This window comes from Dendronephthya gigantea, unplaced genomic scaffold, assembly GCF_004324835.1.
Source record: "Dendronephthya gigantea isolate DGI-Jeju-01 unplaced genomic scaffold, DenGig_1.0 000013F, whole genome shotgun sequence".
NCBI classification, from domain to species: Eukaryota; Metazoa; Cnidaria; class Anthozoa; order Malacalcyonacea; family Nephtheidae; genus Dendronephthya; species Dendronephthya gigantea.
The window spans coordinates 2,898,413-2,917,098 of NW_021163023.1; the positions used below are offsets into that span (position 1 = coordinate 2,898,413).

Genomic DNA, 18,686 nt, shown 5'->3' on the forward strand with positions numbered 1-18,686 from the left:
TAATTGGAAGATGGCTTGCTGGGATGTCTTGCTGTGAACACTAGCTGTGTTGTGATTTATTGGGTATTCTAATCATAACTATGTTCTAATTTAATGGTAGACTCTGCGCTCTCAAGCGAAGCCTCGCCCTGAAGAAGTGAGGCTGCCACAGGAAAACAAGCCTACTTTAAATTTATCTTACGGTTGAGGAAAATCTAAGTATATGACTATATACACAAGGGCCAGTATCAAGTCTAGACAACTATTGGGATGTCGAAAGTGGTCTAAGGAGGTCTGAGGATGTCTGGAGAGATATAAGGATGCACAAGGAGGTTTGAGGATGTCTGGAGAGAATAAGGATGCACAAGGAGGTCTGAGGATGTCTGGAGAGAATAAGGATGCACAAGGAGGTCTGAGGATGTCTGGAGAGATATAAGGATGCACAAGGAGGTCTGAGGATGTCAGAAGTGGGGCATCTAAGGAGATATAAGAATGCCTGAGGAGGTATTTCTCACACTGAGATAATTCTCTGCGTTGTTTCGTAACGCCAGTACCCGTAAAAAGTTTTGAAAAACTTGAGACATCGACGGAGTGATGGAAATACTAACGCAACGTTTTTTTTTCAATATAAGATTTACATCGCGTAAAGAGGTAACCCAAATCAACATCCTTGTAATCACAAAGAGAAACTGATGACAACCAACTCAATTCAATTATATCGGCTCTTTCAAATGGCTTCCTTCCTTTCTTATCATTTCTAATCACCTTGCGACATTTTCTCAGCCGAAGCCAAACAGGGTAGCGTAGTTTTATCAAATCTTTTTGTTTTCATGTTATACTAACTACAGTAGTTTATCACGAGAAACGATTAAGAAAGTCAATTCATTTCAACCAGCTCAAATTGCTTCAAAATTAGATTTGGTTTAAATGATTCGGTCTCCTGAGACCTTTTTGGCTTCGGCTGCATGAAAACGAAGAATACAAATATTATAGTTCTGATCTCTGACTATAAATATTACTGTCTTTTAGGGTCCTTTTCTGTGTCAAATCATCCCATCTAGTTTCATATTTTTTTTGCATATATCGTTCTGTAATAGGATGAAGGACTCCCCAAATTCTATTCCTTCAACTTTAAGACTTTCCCAATTGCAACGGTTTTTCCTGAAAAACATCATTGAGAAGGTCACACTACCAGCGTAGAGCATCACCAAATTATTGCGGTTGTGAAAATGTTTTATAATATTGAATATGGAAACAAGATTACCTTCGTCTCGAAGAGTAAATCTTCCCATTTGAGGGAATGCTGCAAACGTCTCTATACACACAATCCCTGCTGTCTGAAATTTAGCTACACATATCTGATCCTGCTTCACAAATCTGAAAATGAAATTACACAAGAAATGATGGACGTAAACACATTCAAAAAGGTACATTCCACTACTTCAGAGTCAACTACAGACTGAGGTAACTTTGTGGCGTACGAACTTTGCATTTTTATTCTGAACTATTATACCTTGGATGTGTTTGACTTTTCTTGCCCGTTTTCTTGTCTATCAGCGCTATTATACCCTGCAATACAGAAATATTTATTGACTATAAGAACTGACGCAGTTTTTCTCCTAATAATAACGAAAGTCAAATGATTTTTATCAATCTAACTGCAACGATTCCATTTGACAACACTGGTTCCACAGGCCGGATGAAAGTGAAGATAACGGGTTGAATGTAAAGGCGAGTGGTAGCTAATACAAGAAAAATATACTGTACCAGTAACGTGACTTCTTCTACGACATTATGAACATGTAGAACACAACTGTATCCAGGACAAATTATAGATTTATGTTCCAGAATAACAACCTACGGAGAAAAAAACACCGACTATTATTAAATCGTCACAGCGGCTGGCATCGTAAAAAAACACGTAGAAGAAAACAAACAAAATGACCGAGAATTCTCTCTCAGTGCTGCGCTATTAAAAACATCTTCATTCAAAACAGGTTTTCTCACGAATAAGATGTTTTTGAAAACGAGACCAGAATATTTTGGTCTGCAGTAAACTATAAGACTGTACCTGTGCGTTAAATGTTTTAACGGTATGACAAAGCGATGAAGGGTCACATAATACAAAACCTGGCGATATATCCTAAGAAAAAACAAAAGGAATTGACCTGGTTGAGTTTAGCTTGACAGACCTGTAGTCATTTGCAACGTCTCTCAGTCTACGTGGCTTGTAAGTTGTAAAGGCGAGGCCGGCCACCATAAGTTGTTAAAACAACTCTGGTAGAAGACTACGAGTTTGTCACCGTTTTGTTAACTTGTGTATGTTAACAAAACGGAAGAATGTTAATATGTTATTTGCCAGGAGGGATAAAAATAGCAAGATCCACTGAAGAGATCAATTGAAATATCTTCATACTTCCTCCTCTATGCCTTTTAATTTCGCTTTAACATTCTCGCCACAATATGCTTGCGTTGTTTCACAGTCATCTGAATATAACGTCATGACTTCCACTGAAACCTGACAAGAAAAGATTGATGTTGGAATGAGATATTCGTCGGCAAAGAGTTTCTCTTTGGGAACCTTAAACAATCGCTCGATATGTGATATTTGTGCCTTAAAAAGCTGGGTTAAAAAACTAAAGTATCTCACTAAATGGCTGTACTTTTGCAGATAACTATGCCTGTACTTTGGTTCATAAGATTACATCTCAGATGAAAAGTAAAGATCCATTTTGTCCTTTACAATAGTCAGAAAAATGCTGGTTAACTTCGGCTCATCAGAAACAGTACCATCCACCATAATATTGATATATCACTATACAGTATACTCACCTTATTTGGCATTAGTACTAGACTCTGTCCTTTAGATATTGTTCCTGACTCTAGTTTTCCAAGAATCATTGTACCCATTTCCCTATATCGCTCCGCTACTGGCAGCCGCACTGGACCAGAGTTTGATCTTTGTAGATTAGGCAACTCATCAATATAGGTTAAGAATGGTTTCCCACTAAAAAATGGAGATTTCTATCAGTCGAACCCTTGAATACTTTCCTAGTTCATCTGGATTTATACAAAGTTAATAGTAGCATATCTCACCTGAACCAATTACAAACATTTGGATCAAGTTCTTCCTTTATATTAGCACCTGTTAGTCCAGAGCATGGCATAAAATGTGTGTCTAAAAATACAATAAAACAGTATGTAACTCAATTGTTCAAACAAATATTGTTGTTTGAAAATGATTAAGTTATATTACCTGTTTTAGGATTGAAGCCAACTTTTTTGAGAAAAGGGATTAACTTTTCTTTGCATTCCTCATATCTATGTATAGAATTCCTAGATTATATAAAAGGTCTTCATTGTGTAAAAGTTTTTGGTGGTTTTTACCTTGCTTGTTCCCACTGCACTGTAGGATCATCCATTTTATTTATGAGAATAACCAAATGCCTGACACCAGCGGTCTTTGCCAACATTGCATGCTCTCTGGAGGTTAAAATAGATAGAAATGTACAATCATTCATTGCATTATTCATCTTCTGAGGAATTCAAGTCAAAATGCAATAAAAATTAATAAATCCACTTTCTTATCCACCTTGTCTGTCCACCTCTTTCAAAACCAGTTTCAAATTCACCTTTCCTTGCAGAAATTACCTGAAATGAAAATTTTCTTCCATCATACATGCAAACAATAGACAGAAATATCCATAATGTTCCCCTATTACTCACCAAGACTCCTAGGTCTGCCTGAGCAGCTCCACCAATCATATTTGGTACGAAACTTTTATGTCCAGGAGCATCGAGCAACGTAAATCTTTTCTTGGATGTTTCAAACTGTGCCCGACCAACTTCAACTGTTTTACCCTAGTAATACAACAGAGGCGGAGTCTTCCATTATCTATTTGATCATCATGGACACCCAATATATTCTTCCTTACAAAATCCTCAATTTTCAAACCTTTTACACAAGGATTGATGCTTGTATTACCTTATCTCTCTCCTCTTGATTCGTATCCAGAGCCCAGGATAAATACCTTGACAAGAAAGCAAAAAACATCGGTCATATTTCCTTTAGTTCCAAAATGACATCATTTAACTCAATTACCATGTTTCACGATTTTTTTCTTTCGCTTCTCGTTCATATTTTTCAAGAGTTCTCTTATCAACCTGCCCTGTCAAGTATCTACAAAGAAAGATTAAATTGTTTCAAGTGTTTTGACCAAAAAAAGAGAAAATAATTCAATTGAAAATTTATCTTACAAGACTTGTCCTCCAATTGTTGATTTACCAGCATCTAAAAATCATAAAAATATATAGATATAGTCCACAATTGCGAGTTTCAATAGTATACAACTTGTGTGACAACTGACAAATGTTGGTCTGCTCTTAAAGATGACATGATCTGCAGTAAAATTCTTTCTTCAACAACCATACCAACGTGTCCAATAAAGACAATGTTGACATGCTCCTTTGAATCATCTGTCTTCTTCATTGCAGGCTGCTCTTGGTCTGGTTTTTGTTCATTTATTGCATCATCTCTTGCTTCATCTGCAAAAATACCAAAAAACGCTCATTTATTTTAAAGGATAACATTTACTACTCTCTTACTTCAACCAAAATATTCATAATTACCAGAAATATTATCACCATTCACAGTTTCTTCTTCATTACCAGCTTCCTCTTTTGACACATCATTTTCTATTTCAAGTAATGCAAATATAACACTTATTGTGTTCATTTATTATCAACCCTACAAAAGCACTCTATTTTGAAGATATTACCTTCAGTTTTATCTGGATTTTCATTCGTCTTTTCTCTTTCATTTGTATCATCTTTTTTATCAGCCACATGTTCACTTACTGATTCTAAAGTAGTGAAATTAAACTACTCTGTCAAAGAGTACTATTACTTTGATGTTCATATAGTTAATGTTTCTCATAGTGTCTTGGTTAGAGCACTTGCTTTTGGTGGGTACACTACTGGGTTCAAATCTCTTTATGTATTTTATGGATAAGAATAAAAATCTCAAACTTTTTTTTCCCAATGTTATTCCATTTTTTATGATAGGTTAGTTTTGGAGTTGCAGTAAAGATTAAGATCTTGGTTAAGTTGAGCATTATTTAATCAAAAAACACTAGATCATTCTTGTCAATGGAGAGGGATAAGTAGCAGGGAGGTGAAAAGATTTGTGGAAGAGGTGTGGTCATGTAATGGCAAGGAGGGGGGGTGGTGTAAAGGAAGATGCGTATTTATGGGAGTGGAGGATTTTCATGGAGAGTGAAGAGTGGGAAGGGGGTGTGAGGATCAACAAACTGATAAGATATGATTTAAAAAAATTACTATATAGCGAATTTCACGAGACAAAGGGATCATGCCGTGTTGAAATATAACGATATTTATATAAACAATTAAAGTTGCTTTAAGGTAAACTTTTAAAATACTAAATCATGTTTTACCATTTGTGTTTGTCTTTGGCGCAAACGATGGGACAAAAACTGGCGCATTTACGTTTGGAATAAAAGGTCTGGCGTTGACATTCAATGACTGAACACCAGCCGAGAGATTTTCGTTATTTTCTGGGCTAGAATCATCAATTGCGTCCCATGAATCAGGCGTGCCATCGTCGTCCATTACGATTATAAGTTTCCAGAGTGTTTAGCGCAAAGTAGAAAGTTTTTGATGAAAAAACTGTACAATTCTTGGGTTCTTTTCAATCAAAACGTGTGTTCATGGTGCAAGGTCACGCACATGTCTACGTCCCGCGGGACCTAGTCCCAGGTTCTCCACGAATCGCGCGGAGTGGAAGATATGGAAGGCACGACAGTGGGGGAAGAAATACATAGAGAGGGACCTACGTCTTCCCCCCACGCACCTTTCATCTTCTGTTCAAACCTAACTCCTTGCTCTTCCAAAATTGTGAAAATCCTGGGAGGAGATGCGACCATCTCTTATGCCATACCCCATTTGAAATTAGGTGTGTCAAGGCAAGGTTGAGGCACCCCCTCCCCTAACCTTGTGATATGTACGGCCTGTGGACAGTTCACTCTCCACACAATTCAAGCTGGCTTCGCCTCTTGGTCTCCAGCAAAGCTTGACCAAACACAGCACCATCTACCTGGTTAGCTGAGGTCAATATTGTTGATACTTCCCAATAATTTAATTTTCAAATTTTGCAAATGAAAATTACTTCTACTTCGTGTATCAAATACGTTCACACCAAAATCTTTCCTTTTTCTCCAAAAAACGGGAAAACCCAACAGCCTGCCCCTGATTTTATTGTAACTGTAGTATGCATATTCATTTTTCATATTCGATTAAATAAGGACCACCTACGGCTTCCCGATTGTGTAAATATTTAATTGTTTGGAACTAATGGAAGGTCACAACAAATGAACAATTTCTGCTCATTTTCTGTACGAGAGTATGTCATTTTTTGAACTTGTGGTCTTGAATCGTGCATGAGTTCATCTAAAACTTTGGTGTCAGGTTTCTGAGAACGTAATAATATATTTACGAAAATGAACAAGGGACATATCGAAGATTTCAAGTCTATCGCTTCCATCGATAGCGACATGTCTGAGGCGACCCGTCGCCACGGAGGAAGAGGCCAACAAACAGTTACTCCCATCGGAGAGTTCAACCCAGCTTTTGGTATGATTTAAACAAACTTATAATCGATTTACTCAGTAGAAAAATCATTTTATTCCCTGTGAATCTTTCGATAATTTTTCCGCTGTGTTCATGTAGCAAATTAGTGTACAAAAGTGGGCTATTAGTATTTACATTAATTATTTAAGAGCAAATGTTATTATACAAAATTTTTGATCTGATACGATTTAACTTTATGCATTCATTTGGTTATTGACTTATTGTTTTCAAATTTTCACTCAGACATTCAGAAAGAATTTGCTTTTTGAAAAACATACATAATTTGTTATACAATAACTTTTATTGATAAAGAGTTCGAAATTACGTAAAGGATTCTTTGATTGAAGCCATTTACATTTTGAGTTCAATATTTTGAAACATCTAGAAGGCTTTTGTAAAGAATAACTTAAAAATGATTTCGTTGCTACGTGAAACTAGTCATTCGTTTCGTATATTAAGCCTTCCTGCTATGGCTGCTATGAAGTTTTAAGTCTGCTTTATAAGGTGCCCACGTACTTAAAAAAAGCCCAAGGTATTGTATTTTGATGCCCTTGTGGGAATGGAAGGCAAGAAAGCATAGCTTTTCTGTGTTAAAGCTTGATTTTTGTTCCATAATGGATTCCAAATTGTCAACAAGGCAAACAAAACGTTTTGAAGAAGGTCGTGTTTACATTCCTGTATCAACAGGTAGAATTATTTTGAATATATTAATTGGACAATATTTTGTTATGTAACATGCTGTGTTGACAGCCCACATTAGGCACATAATTTTCTCTTCCTAATGTTTGTTAAACTTTCTAATACCAAGTTCAATAAACTAAAAAGGGGATTTAATAGACAGTACATTCAAATGCACCCAACTTTAGTATCTTTCCCTGTCTTCAAACCAGACAAATTTACCCATCAACAAGAGTTTAACAGATATAGTTGTTAACATATGAACTATTTCCCTTTTACAAGATTTCTTCCATTGAGTAAAATTGTTTGGCAAAAACCATTGTAAAACGCTAAGTTGGATCTTGGATTGAATATTTTAAGGCGAGAGTGATGAAGCCTTTGAAATGAGTCCAGCTAGCAGCAATAACCGTGAGAGCGAAGGTATTGATGGTGATATCATGATGACAGATATGATTAATGGGAACGCTAACCAACATATAGAAGATAGTGGTGATAACGTGTCGGTCGCTTCAACAGGTATTCTTAATCACCATGGTCCACCACACCATGGTTGCATATATATGGTTCATATGGTTTGCATATTGTTTTGGTTCATACAAATGAGTAATGGTCTTCATGCAGACACTTCACTGAGTTCTGGATAAAAAGTTACTCTTAAGAAACAAAGTTATCCTCAATAAACTTCTTTATATAGATTTAAGTGTAATAGCAATATCAATTTGAAGTCAGGATAACTTTGAAATGTTGTTCTGCAATAAATTTGATATTGCTAAATTAAACTGTTGGTAAATGTCTTTACTAGATACTTATAAAAGTGGGACGAGTATGTCAAGTGAGCTGGAAAAGAGTTTGAGAGATCAGTTACCAAGTCATTTGTATAAAGAGATGCGGAGTATGCCGTCAGCCAGAGGCCGGATGATACGTGGGGAGGGACCCACCCCCATAGGAACACCGCATTTGGGAGGAAGGTCGGTGAGAAACCGGCGTAGCGTGCGTGGCCTGGATGAGCGAGGTTTTGACCTCGATGTCGAAGGCGCTCAACAACATGATGAGATACGGAATAGGCGCATCTCGAATAAGAAAGAGAAATTTGGATATGTTCGTGCATGGTTCGTGCAAGTTGTGAATGTGCATGGTTTCGTGCATGGTTCGTGCTCGTGCATGGTTCGTGCATGGTTCGTGCATGGTTCGTGCATGGTTCGTGCATGGTTCGTGCATGGTTCGTGCATGGTTCGTGCATGGTTCGTGCATGGTTCGTGCATGGTTCGTGTGCATGGTCGGGATGATTACCAGAGCGTCTTCAACTGTTCTTCAGGATTGAACCAAGATATATGGAGACCATTCCTAAAATTATATGATACGCTATTGCTGTTTTGAATGGGAAACTTCCGTTTTGCATCAAACCTTTCTCGATTATAACTAAATTTCTCAGGGTGTTTGCAACAACTCTTGGGAGTTCCTATATTCAAGTCTTTTACTGCGTCTACCACCAGACGATAATTCGGTTTAATATTTATTAAAAGACCCGCAGCGATTTTTAACCTGTTTGCTGTACAATATCATTTCATTTTTTTAAGAAAACAAGTAGATGATCAAATGAAAGGAAAGGAACAAAACATTAGCACATTCAGATATTTTAGGCTCAGACTTGCTACGGTAAGTGACGCCCGCTGATTCAAGTGAATGTATTCATAAATATCACGACTCGAACAGTGATGTTTCTTCTCAAAATAGCATTGGCAACATTTCAAGAAAGGGGTGTCCTCAGCGATTCAGGACAACGAGCTATGGAGCGGGCCACTGAAACACATACAAGGTTGAATATGAAAATTTTGATCAAATTACAGCAATGCTAAGCTAAAAATGTCAGTGAGAATCTTTTTCGTGGTTTTAGGAAAATTTGGAACTGGCGTTCTGTCGTATTTTGTCTTCTTGCGCTGGTTGTTTCTGCTGAACGTCATGATTTTCTTCCTCGTGTTATTTTTCATCTTCATTCCACAAATTATTTATCGTCCCAGTCTAAAGTACGCCAACCTCACGAGTTTTCATGGCTATGATCTCTTGGATGGTGGAGTAAGTCGTTAAATGATTAGATACATCTATTAGATTATCCTTACTGGGCCTCTGGGAAGAACAATTTAGGTTTCCTCCTGTAGTAACACTGGATCAATAAGAGATGATCCTTACTGGAACTCTAGAAAGAACAGTTTAGAACTGATAGAGCTATCCAGTATAAATAAAGTTAGTTTAGTTTAGGTTTCCTCCTGTAGTAACACTGGATCAATAAGAGATTATCCTTACTGGACCTCTAGGAAGAACAGTTTAGAACTGATAGAGCTATCCAGTATAAATAAAGTTAGTTTAAGTTTAGGTTTCCTCCTATAGTAACACTGGATCAATAAGAGATGATCCTTACTGGACCTCTAGGAAGAACAGTTTAGAACTGATGGAGATATCCAGTATAAATAAAGTTAGTTTAAGTTTAGGTTTCCTCCTATAGTAACACTGGATCAATAAGAGATTATCCTTACTGGACCTCTAGGAAGAACAGTTTAGAACTGATAGAGCTATCCAGTATAAATAAAGTTAGTTTAAGTTTAGGTTTCCTCCTATAGTAACACTGGATCAATAAGAGATGATCCTTACTGGACCTCTAGGAAGAACAGTTTAGAACTGATGGAGATATCCACTAATCCAGTATATATGGAGGCATCGTTTATTCGATGTTTCACCTGAGTCAATTTATGTTTATTTCTTTCCAGGGATGGTTCAATGACACGGAGTTGTACTATGGTGTTTATACAAGCGAGACTATATCCATATCAGAGGGTTATAGCTACCAGATGCCTTTGGCGTACCTACTAACCTGTGGAGTTTACCTTCTACTGTGTCTAATCATATTAGTTTCGAGGTAAAAAAGTTGAAGAATCTTGATAGTAGTGACACATCAGCTGGCACTATATTCTTCCACTAAATGCTATAATATCTGATGTTAAGTGAGTTGCATATACTATATTTTAGCATGACAAGTTTGTACGAAAAGAACTACCTTCAAGGCGGGGAAACAAGTTGTGCTCTGACTAAGAAGATATTTGCGGCATGGGATTACAGCGTAATTGATAGAGAAGCTTGTCTTATTAAGCAGCAGAGCATCGCAACAGACATTCAGGTATAGAATATATGTTGGTGATGACGGTTTATTACCGTATGAGAGTAAACAGCAGCCAGCGCTCAGTCAGATTTACGTGAAAACAGTGCAAAGCAGTAAGTACTACTGTACTAGACTAGTCATACGAGGTTTAGTAGCAACAATAGTCAGACACCAGCAGTACTGCAATGATCAATTGAAACAATGCTGGCATACTAGCCCTGTACTATATAGGCTGTTATTGGTAGCAACTACAAGCACGAAGTAGTCATGAGAACATTGATTCATTTGCAGGAATGTTTAGCCGAAAGCAAAGACAGGCGAGTCCTCAGTCGTGGCGATTTATTTCAACTGATATGTTTGAGGATTGTGACAAACTTCATAAGTCTTGCTCTAATTGCTTGCGCTACCTACCTTATTGTAGAGGTCGTTGCAGGATATCCAGTCGAGGTAACAAACCATTGATTTGAAAAAGCAATTAAGGCCAGGGTCAAACATTCCTCTACTCATTTACCGAACACATTACAACATTTAACTTTATTTCTTCAATCTATTTCCATCTGCTTACAGTATTATATATGTACAATAGTCGCATTGTTGTATTTTTTGCATTTATAGGAAGACACGACTGTGTTTCAAGAGCTACTCATGCCATTGTTGGTTTCATTTTTGAACCTGCTTCTGCCAGGAATGTTTCGTATTATCGCTAGTTTTGAAAATTACGCCGACGGAGCTACGGTAGTGAAGGCGTCTCTTGCAAGGTAACTATTGCAGCAGTCTTTTCAAAGAAGAGGTGGCAGTATTTTACCGTAGGGGAGTGATTTAGTACGATTTAGTATACTTAATGATAAGTCTAAAAACTTTTGGATCTTCGTTCACGTTCTAGGACAGTGATTTTAAAGTTGTGCACATTGGCTGGAATCTTTGTGTCTCTCTACCGAGACATCAATTGTACTACCGAAGGAACCTCTAGTAATAACTGCAGGATTGTAAGTTTTAGTGTAATATGATTTATATTACTTGTATGTTGAGACCATGTAAGATTTGTTCAAAGGCAATGGTCTTCATGATCGTATGTAATTGTTTCCAGATCGGATGTTGGGAAAATTACGTTGGTCAGACATTTTATCGTCTGGTTTGGGTGGATTTCGCTTTTATATTGCTTGCGACTTTCTTTGGAGAGTTCGTCAGGAGGTGAGCCAATTTAGGTGGGGGCATTTGGGTGGGGACTGTTGAGGTTGGGAGGGGGTTGGAGAGCTATTTAGAGGGTGAACTAGTGGGGACTGTTGAGGTTGGGAGGGGATTGGAGAGCTATTAAGAGGGTGAACTAGTGGGGACTATTGAGGTTGGGAGGGGGTTGGAGAGCTATTTAGAGGGTGAACTAGTGGGGACTTTGAGTGGGGTCAGACCAACTTCAGGAGGATGTTTATCATGGGGTGGCCCAGCATAGTTGGAGTCTCAACTCTCAAATGGTGGCGGGGGGAGGCTTAGGTGTGGGGCTTACCTCGTTCCTTTTCTTTAGATTGTTAACCACTCACGTCAAATGGTGGGAGAGACATATTGGTAATCCTGGTTTTGATATCTCACGAAATGTTCTTGATCTTATCTACGCTCAATGTTTATGTTGGTAAGAGCATGTGAACGGAATAGACATTTCCTCTGATTGAATGACATGAATCAACTAATATTAATCTGTGCTCTGTATCACATTGCACGCTATAACCTTCAACTCTGCAACTTGAGAAAAGTATATTCAGTACTGCCAGTTTATAGGTTATATTATACGGTGTTTGTTTAGGTTCGGGACCTTCTTCAGTCCATTGTTATCATTCATCTGTCTCTTCAAGCTCTTGGTTTTGTTTTATGTAAAGAAGGTCAGTGAACGTATTTTCAAATCCCAGAAGTATAATTAATTGCACATGCATTGGCCTGCCATTTGCGGACAGCAACACTAATGCAAATTCATTCTTTTGAATTTATTCTGCCTTTACCCATTGTAATCTATTCGGCACAAAGTAAATATAACGTATGAAACAGGCTTTATACAGCTGTAGTGTTTGCAGTTCTTTTACGCCTAATAAAGTATTGATGTATTTCATTTTATTAGACCAGTGCGTTGCGGAATTGCAGGCCAAGTGTCCGGCCTTTTCTCGCGTCAAAAATGAACTTCTTATTCCTAATATTACTTGGTATTTCTTATGCTCTAATTCTGGTTGTGTTTGGATACGCTATCACGTCAGGAGGGTAAGCATGTTTATACAAGCGATGGTATGATTCCTAGGAGAGTTTCTTGCTTCCTTGTTAGCTTGGTACATGATGCTAATATATTATCACTTCTAGGCGACTAAGTCCATCTGATTGCGGTCCATTTATTGGCAAAAGCACAGTTTATCAAGTGATTTTGGACAGTATCGAAACCTTTCCTCGCGTTTTAAAAGAGATTATTCGCACAATCGCTTCCCCTAGTGTCATCGCTCTAATATTCGTTGTTATTGGGTACGTTTTCATATTCAGTTGACCAGTCTATGTATTTAGAATTGACTAAACGTGATCCATTGCCTTCACTATTATATTTGCCATAAGTACAAATCAAGCCCGAGGGAATTTTACTGTTTTCTCTTTTGCATTCGCTCTACTTTGCAAGATGGGATTGCTAGCCCTAAAGGCGTATTATAGACAGCTCAGTCATTTCTATGTTTACACGGTTCTCAACAGAGAGTGCAATTCAAAGAAATAGGTTATTTCCTCTGTTCGGTACACAGGCTGAACCTAACGATGATTGATCATAGAAAATGACTTGAATTTTCTCTTTTAGTGTTTTCATTTATTACTACAAACTTCTGAAATCATCAAATGAAACGAAAATGAAGTTATTGCGGCAACAGATTATTCTGGTGAGTTGGAGTTTGTCGTGAAATATTGCAGGGGATATGGTAGACTAGAGTCAGCCCCAAACAGACTACGAGATTTTCTGGGGGGTTTTCTGGTATGCATGTGTTCGTAATAACTTTGATCTTTTATTCGTGTCAGACTGGAAAGGATAAGTTATATCTGATGAAACAAATAAACCAGAACAGACGAAATTTGGAGGTGGAGCAATAAGGATGAAAATAAATGCAATCAGGACGAGGTACCAGGGACCATTCGTAGGAACTTTAGCATAAAATATCAAGTTTGTTGATCTGTGAGACCTTACACGCCAATCATTTTCTTCAGGACAAGTTTCGTTCTCAAACTGAATTTTTGTATACGATCAATTTTGATTTATACCTGACGCCGTAATTATATAATTATGATATATAACAATTTATAATTATATAATTTTTTGTATGATAGACTTAGATTGTTCGTATTAACTAATAATAATCAATTTTGTCATGTATATTTTGAAATTGTGTTTAATATAGAACTTGTAAAAAATCATTTCGTATAGCAATGTTCTTAGTGATTTTTTTGAGATTTATAGTGTGAGAATAGTTGTACCGAATACTGGAGCCGAGAAATGTGGAGATTCTTACAAAGGTAACACCTTCATCCATATTTATTTAACCTTGTTTGTTTTCTTCGAAATATGACACAAAACTCATCCTCTTTATTATGCACACTTAAAATATCACTTTTATTTAAATCTTTTCAATTTTCCTGCCCAACATAAACCCCCGACAACAAAGCCAAATATCTCCCACCCCCCAGTTTTCTTGATGTTCAGCCATGTTGCATTGACTAAGCTAGAAGCACACGTGATTCATGCACTCGTATCACTAGGCAACGTCAGAGGCGGAAACTCCGCTTCGTCATCAAGCTTTGTGTTCATTGGTTCGTCCGTGTACCACGTCGTGTTCTGGGGAACTTGTGATTGGTTAGTTTCTGTGCTTTGGTTATCTTGTGTCGGTGGCGTGGATGATTGCGTTCCCAGCAGTCCACGGGGCGCGTGTTCTTCGTCTTTCTTCGGCTGTTCTGTTTCCGTCACTTCACATTCTGTCTTCGTCTGCAAAGTTGTGTAAAGAAGTGAAATCAATCAAATTTCACGCAACATTTTCCTTTTCAGGTGTGAATGATCCGTGGAATTGACTTTCGCCATTTTTGGCAAAACATGGCGTGATTCAACGGAAACCTTAAAAGATCTGTTCCATAGGTCAGGAGTCAATTGGATTGGATCAGACCTTCACCTGGACACAGAGTTGGTGCGACAAAATTTTACTTCACTTACTTCCGTTTGGCTTTGAGCTTCAGTTGCTTCCAGTATTCTAAACGAAGCACACGACCAAAGCATTTAAACTCCGTAATTTGATTGGATTACTTGAGGGATGACTGATCTTGATATGGTAGCTGAACAGTACCTGTGTTGTTTCAGTAGTGTACAGTCCCCTCCTTCCTCAGGATCGATGTTATAAATGTACAAATATCCGTCAGCGGTCGCTACCAATAGACGTGGCAGCCTGCTTATACTAGAAAATAAACGATAGATGAACTTCAGGGCGCAACGCCTAAACCGGGGTGAACGCCAGTTAAGCTGGCCATGGTGGTTCCACCTGCAGAGTTTTCTCGTATAGGTTTGCCTGCTTTCTGCAGAATTACGACTGAACAAATCAGTTCAACTTGATTGCTTACAATAAATTAGAGGGGTTTTCTTTTTGCGAGTGGAAACTAAGCCTTTGTTTTTCCAGAGGCAACTATGGCCTAGGGAACTGATCTCCCTTCTTCGATCCAGGCCTTTTCATAGCGGTCAATGGAGGTCTCTGGATAGCGGTCTATCCAGGTCTTTGCATAGCGATCTATCCAGTCCAGGTACGTTGGTAATACTCACGTTGATATTCCACAGACGTTCTTTAAACCAGCCATAGGTAATTTGACATTAGCAAACGCTCGGCCTTGACTAAACACCTCTGCTACCTAAACCAGACCACGAATACAAGAGTTGCAATCATGTTATGACAGTTATGTACATTAACCAAGGCCGTATGATGTCAACGTGATTACCTGGGAAGGTAAGTAACTGCTTGGAGATAAGGCTTTACCAAAATATCCCATCCAACCACTGGGTTCTTCGACAGGCCTAGAACATTCAATTATTTATACTGTAAGGATAATCTCTTATTGATCCAGTGTTACTACAGCAGAAAACCTAAACTAAACTAACTTTATTTATACTGGATAGCTCTATCAGTTCTAAACTGTTCTTCCTAGAGATCCAGTAAGGATCATCTCTTATTGATCCAGTGTTACTACAGGAGGAAACCTAAACTAAACTAACTTTAATAATTATAATAACTTAATCATACAAGAAAATTATTAAACTAACTTTATTTATACTGGATAGCTCTATCAGTTCTAAACTGTTCTTCCTAGAGATCCAGTAAGGATTATCTCTTATTGATCCAGTGTTACTACAGGAGGAAACCTAAACTAAACTAACTTTATTTATACTGGATAGTTCTATCAGTTCTAAACTGTTCTTCCTAGAGGTCCAGTAAGGATCATCTCTTATTGATCCAGTGTTACTACAGGAGGAAACCTAAACTAAACTAACTTTATTTATACTGGATAGCCCTATCAGTTCTAAACTGTTCTTCCTAGAGGTCCAGTAAGGATTATCTCTTATTAATCCAGTGTTACTACAGGAAGAAACCTAAACTAAACTAAGGTAAATAAATTCTAACAATTTTCTTGTGACAGCTCAAGAGGGGACAGCTGGAAACCTACTTATCCTTTGGCATTTCCAGTTTGAAGACATGAACTGTCTCTGTATTGCTTGATGCAGAGAGAAACATGGAATCCATACTAAATGCCAAGGAACTGATTACAACACATCTAAAACAAAGGTAAAGTTTTGAAAATATAATTGACAAAAATATTTCCAAATATTTTCTTTAATGTTTTAAGTTCACCATAGTTTACTTAACAATTTAGGGTGTCTGTGAAAGGAGTATCGTGCTTGGATAACCACAGGTCAGTTTATATTTTAATGAAGCGATAATAGTCTACCTTTTGACCCCTCTTCGGAATTCAAAGAGTTTTTGACCGTCCGGAATTGAGAAAACTCTTATTATTGTTCCCTACAAGAATGTGAAATTACTTCAAGATGGTTGTTTAAAATTAACATTTGTAAAGTTGTTGGTTGGTTTTGATTAAACTAACAAAATATACATGTGAGCACTGGACGTACCTTTTCTGAGGCACTTGCAAGTTTAGTGCCAGATGCATTGAACGTTAGCGCTGCCATAGGTGAGTCATGAGCTGATATCATCGTTACTGCCCTCTGAAGGGAAAATGTCCCAAACATGAGTGCATATTTAATGAAAACAAAAAAAGGCCAGCTATTTAACAATGAAATGTCACAGTAAGCATTACTATGAGGAGAAAAATAACATACCAAATTAACAGCATCAAATATTTGAACTTCTCCAATCTACAATTAAAAAAGACAAGCTTTTTACCATCTGGCCATAGCAATACATACGTAGCTTATTACTGATATAGTTTTATTTACCTGATTGCTACCAGGGTAAGCCAAATAGCAATTATCGGAATTGGGTGATAACGCACACAGACCTATAAATATAACATTTAATATAATATCATTCATTACATCATCATTGACCACATACCACAAGAACAGTTTACATCTGTGGTTAGTTTAAGATGAATGCTTACCTAATGTGTTTGGTGGGGTATCTCTGATAGTATGTAGGACCTAGAAATGTATGATAATTATATAATTTTATGCACTGCTGTGAAACATATTTTCAGCCATTTTTGAACAGAAGGTATAGATCTTTATAGATCTCAAATACCTTCATATCTCGAATGTTGTGAATGTATAGACTTTCCTCAAGAGTCACCAGCAGTCTCTAAAATAGTACAAGTCAAGTTGTTACCAGTCATGGTTAACCATCCAGTTACTCTGGATGTGGTTATGTTGAATATTAATACATCCAAGGGAAACAAATAATGTGACAATGGCTTACCATTCTATTAAGTTTTACTGATAAAATAGTGTTTGGGTAACTATAATTGCATATTTCAGTTCCTTTCTGTAAAACATAAGAAATATTTAATAATTCATAAAGGATCCAATAGAAAAGCACATATTGCAAGGAGAATTAGAAGAGCTTACTTTAAAATGACAAACTTTTAGCTTTCTTGGTGCAGATAAACTAACAACAGCAACAAGACTACTGGAGAATAATCTCTCAACAATGCAAATATCCTCACTTTCTATAAATGAATATAATTTAGAGTAAAATATCTCTGTTCAGTCTGTTGTATGTTTCATTTTTGTGGAGGTAAATAATCCGGAACACAGGAAGACTAATTTCTATTAAGTGATTGTTTCACTTGTCAATGAATGATTTCCACTTTAGTAACTTTCTGTTTTTGAATAGATATTTCACTTTTCACTTTACAAATATTGACTCGAATCAGTCTGATGAAATACAGTTACGCTAGCTTGAAATTATTTTTCGTTTGTTGAAACATAGTTTATCAAAGAACTGGGTTTCTCACTTAATAAATATCAAACATTTTAATCCAATCTAGTTAATGATTTACTCATTTATATATTGATCGTATGAAAAAAAAAACCATTTATATTTTTACAACTCATTTAATTAATAGTTATAGGTGTTATTATGTCAGAAAGTTTATCCAAAATTTGTTTACAAAAGTCAGGTATGTTTTTATAAGCAAAAGACGTCTCGGACAGTAAATGCAAAACATATTTTCCTTGGACAACAAAACGTCAAAGAACAACGACAAAAATATATAAAACCTAGAAATATGAACATTCGTTAGAAATAAAAAAACAGACTACAGAGTAACTGCACTCACTCACCGTATGCGTATATTTCCTCAAGTTTTTCCACCGAATTTAAAGAAAACAGCTTATAGCCTGTCTTGCTGCCGATAGCAATCGACCTGTGTAAACAGCAAAAAAAACGACAAAATATTTTGGCTAAATTTCGATGTATTTTCGCAGTCATAAGTAAGAAATTACATCACATACGAGACGTCCTGATTGAAGTTCACGAACAGTAGGCTGCCGCCAAGCTCGCTCGAGCTAGAAGCTAAATTCATGGTTCATCAAAAGCCTTCTCCAAAGAGAAAATGGCTTCAAAACAACATTATTTATCTGCCATTGTTTTGTTGTTTATGATTAAATGGAAATTTTAATAACATTGGAAAGAAAACGTTATGCGCACGCGCAGTACATTATAATGACGTAATCCTAACTAGA

At 37.0% G+C, this 18,686-nt stretch overlaps 4 protein-coding genes across 4 annotated transcripts; 2 read left to right on the plus strand and 2 right to left on the minus strand.

Annotated features, from left to right (window-relative positions):
• Window positions 1-567: 567 nt before the first annotated feature.
• Window positions 568-5,716, minus strand: LOC114519315 (eukaryotic peptide chain release factor GTP-binding subunit ERF3A-like). The gene is made up of 19 exons (XM_028539432.1): window positions 5,433-5,716; window positions 4,758-4,841; window positions 4,609-4,674; window positions 4,411-4,524; window positions 4,237-4,270; window positions 4,082-4,159; window positions 3,965-4,010; window positions 3,706-3,840; window positions 3,572-3,630; window positions 3,367-3,462; window positions 3,236-3,300; window positions 3,076-3,157; window positions 2,812-2,986; window positions 2,396-2,497; window positions 2,051-2,122; window positions 1,747-1,836; window positions 1,493-1,548; window positions 1,244-1,356; window positions 568-1,140 (listed from the first exon to the last, which is right to left on the minus strand). The coding sequence occupies exons 1-19, from the start codon at window positions 5,605-5,607 to the stop codon at window positions 1,097-1,099; spliced, it is 1,686 nt and encodes a 561-aa protein (XP_028395233.1). The 5' UTR covers window positions 5,608-5,716; the 3' UTR covers window positions 568-1,096.
• Window positions 5,717-5,907: 191 nt separating this feature from the next.
• Window positions 5,908-8,802, plus strand: LOC114519456. Its single transcript, XM_028539581.1, has 4 exons — window positions 5,908-6,627; window positions 7,663-7,818; window positions 8,105-8,449; window positions 8,735-8,802. The coding sequence occupies exons 1-4, from the start codon at window positions 6,495-6,497 to the stop codon at window positions 8,800-8,802; spliced, it is 702 nt and encodes a 233-aa protein (XP_028395382.1). The 5' UTR covers window positions 5,908-6,494.
• A 45-nt stretch (window positions 8,803-8,847) lies between these two features.
• On the plus strand, window positions 8,848-13,865 carry LOC114519371 (transmembrane channel-like protein 7). Its single transcript, XM_028539493.1, has 15 exons — window positions 8,848-8,958; window positions 9,037-9,118; window positions 9,197-9,375; window positions 10,065-10,213; window positions 10,324-10,471; window positions 10,745-10,900; window positions 11,069-11,211; window positions 11,337-11,439; window positions 11,541-11,644; window positions 11,973-12,077; window positions 12,249-12,324; window positions 12,558-12,694; window positions 12,791-12,946; window positions 13,266-13,344; window positions 13,481-13,865. Exons 1-15 carry the CDS (start codon window positions 8,899-8,901, stop codon window positions 13,550-13,552), a joined length of 1,749 nt encoding a protein of 582 aa, XP_028395294.1. The 5' UTR covers window positions 8,848-8,898; the 3' UTR covers window positions 13,553-13,865.
• Window positions 13,866-13,962: 97 nt separating this feature from the next.
• On the minus strand, window positions 13,963-18,614 carry LOC114519374 (WD repeat domain phosphoinositide-interacting protein 2-like). Its single transcript, XM_028539497.1, has 16 exons — window positions 18,456-18,614; window positions 18,285-18,367; window positions 17,568-17,668; window positions 17,419-17,484; window positions 17,245-17,301; window positions 17,105-17,144; window positions 16,941-17,002; window positions 16,824-16,859; window positions 16,617-16,709; window positions 16,436-16,506; window positions 16,154-16,261; window positions 15,431-15,506; window positions 15,258-15,343; window positions 14,791-14,898; window positions 14,661-14,697; window positions 13,963-14,438 (listed from the first exon to the last, which is right to left on the minus strand). Exons 1-16 carry the CDS (start codon window positions 18,524-18,526, stop codon window positions 14,196-14,198), a joined length of 1,338 nt encoding a protein of 445 aa, XP_028395298.1. The 5' UTR covers window positions 18,527-18,614; the 3' UTR covers window positions 13,963-14,195.
• Between the last annotated feature and the right edge of the window lie 72 nt (window positions 18,615-18,686).

Coding starts and splice junctions, on each gene's coding strand:
- LOC114519315 (XM_028539432.1), bottom strand. CDS start 5,607: ATGGACGACGATGGCACGCCTGATTCATGGGACGCAATTGATGATTCT. Junction 4,011..4,081: donor GAAAAAAATCGTGAAACATG/GTAATTGAGTTA, acceptor TTTCTTGTCAAG/GTATTTATCCTGGGCTCTGG. Junction 1,141..1,243: donor ATTTACTCTTCGAGACGAAG/GTAATCTTGTTT, acceptor GATGTTTTTCAG/GAAAAACCGTTGCAATTGGG.
- LOC114519456 (XM_028539581.1), top strand. CDS start 6,495: ATGAACAAGGGACATATCGAAGATTTCAAGTCTATCGCTTCCATCGAT. Junction 6,628..7,662: donor AGAGTTCAACCCAGCTTTTG/GTATGATTTAAA, acceptor GAATATTTTAAG/GCGAGAGTGATGAAGCCTTT. Junction 7,819..8,104: donor CGTGTCGGTCGCTTCAACAG/GTATTCTTAATC, acceptor TGTCTTTACTAG/ATACTTATAAAAGTGGGACG.
- LOC114519371 (XM_028539493.1), top strand. CDS start 8,899: ATGAAAGGAAAGGAACAAAACATTAGCACATTCAGATATTTTAGGCTC. Junction 11,212..11,336: donor GTGAAGGCGTCTCTTGCAAG/GTAACTATTGCA, acceptor TTCACGTTCTAG/GACAGTGATTTTAAAGTTGT. Junction 11,440..11,540: donor CTAGTAATAACTGCAGGATT/GTAAGTTTTAGT, acceptor AATTGTTTCCAG/ATCGGATGTTGGGAAAATTA.
- LOC114519374 (XM_028539497.1), bottom strand. CDS start 18,526: ATGAATTTAGCTTCTAGCTCGAGCGAGCTTGGCGGCAGCCTACTGTTC. Junction 17,145..17,244: donor ACAACATTCGAGATATGAAG/GTATTTGAGATC, acceptor ATACATTTCTAG/GTCCTACATACTATCAGAGA. Junction 15,507..16,153: donor CTGGAAATGCCAAAGGATAA/GTAGGTTTCCAG, acceptor TGAATGTTCTAG/GCCTGTCGAAGAACCCAGTG.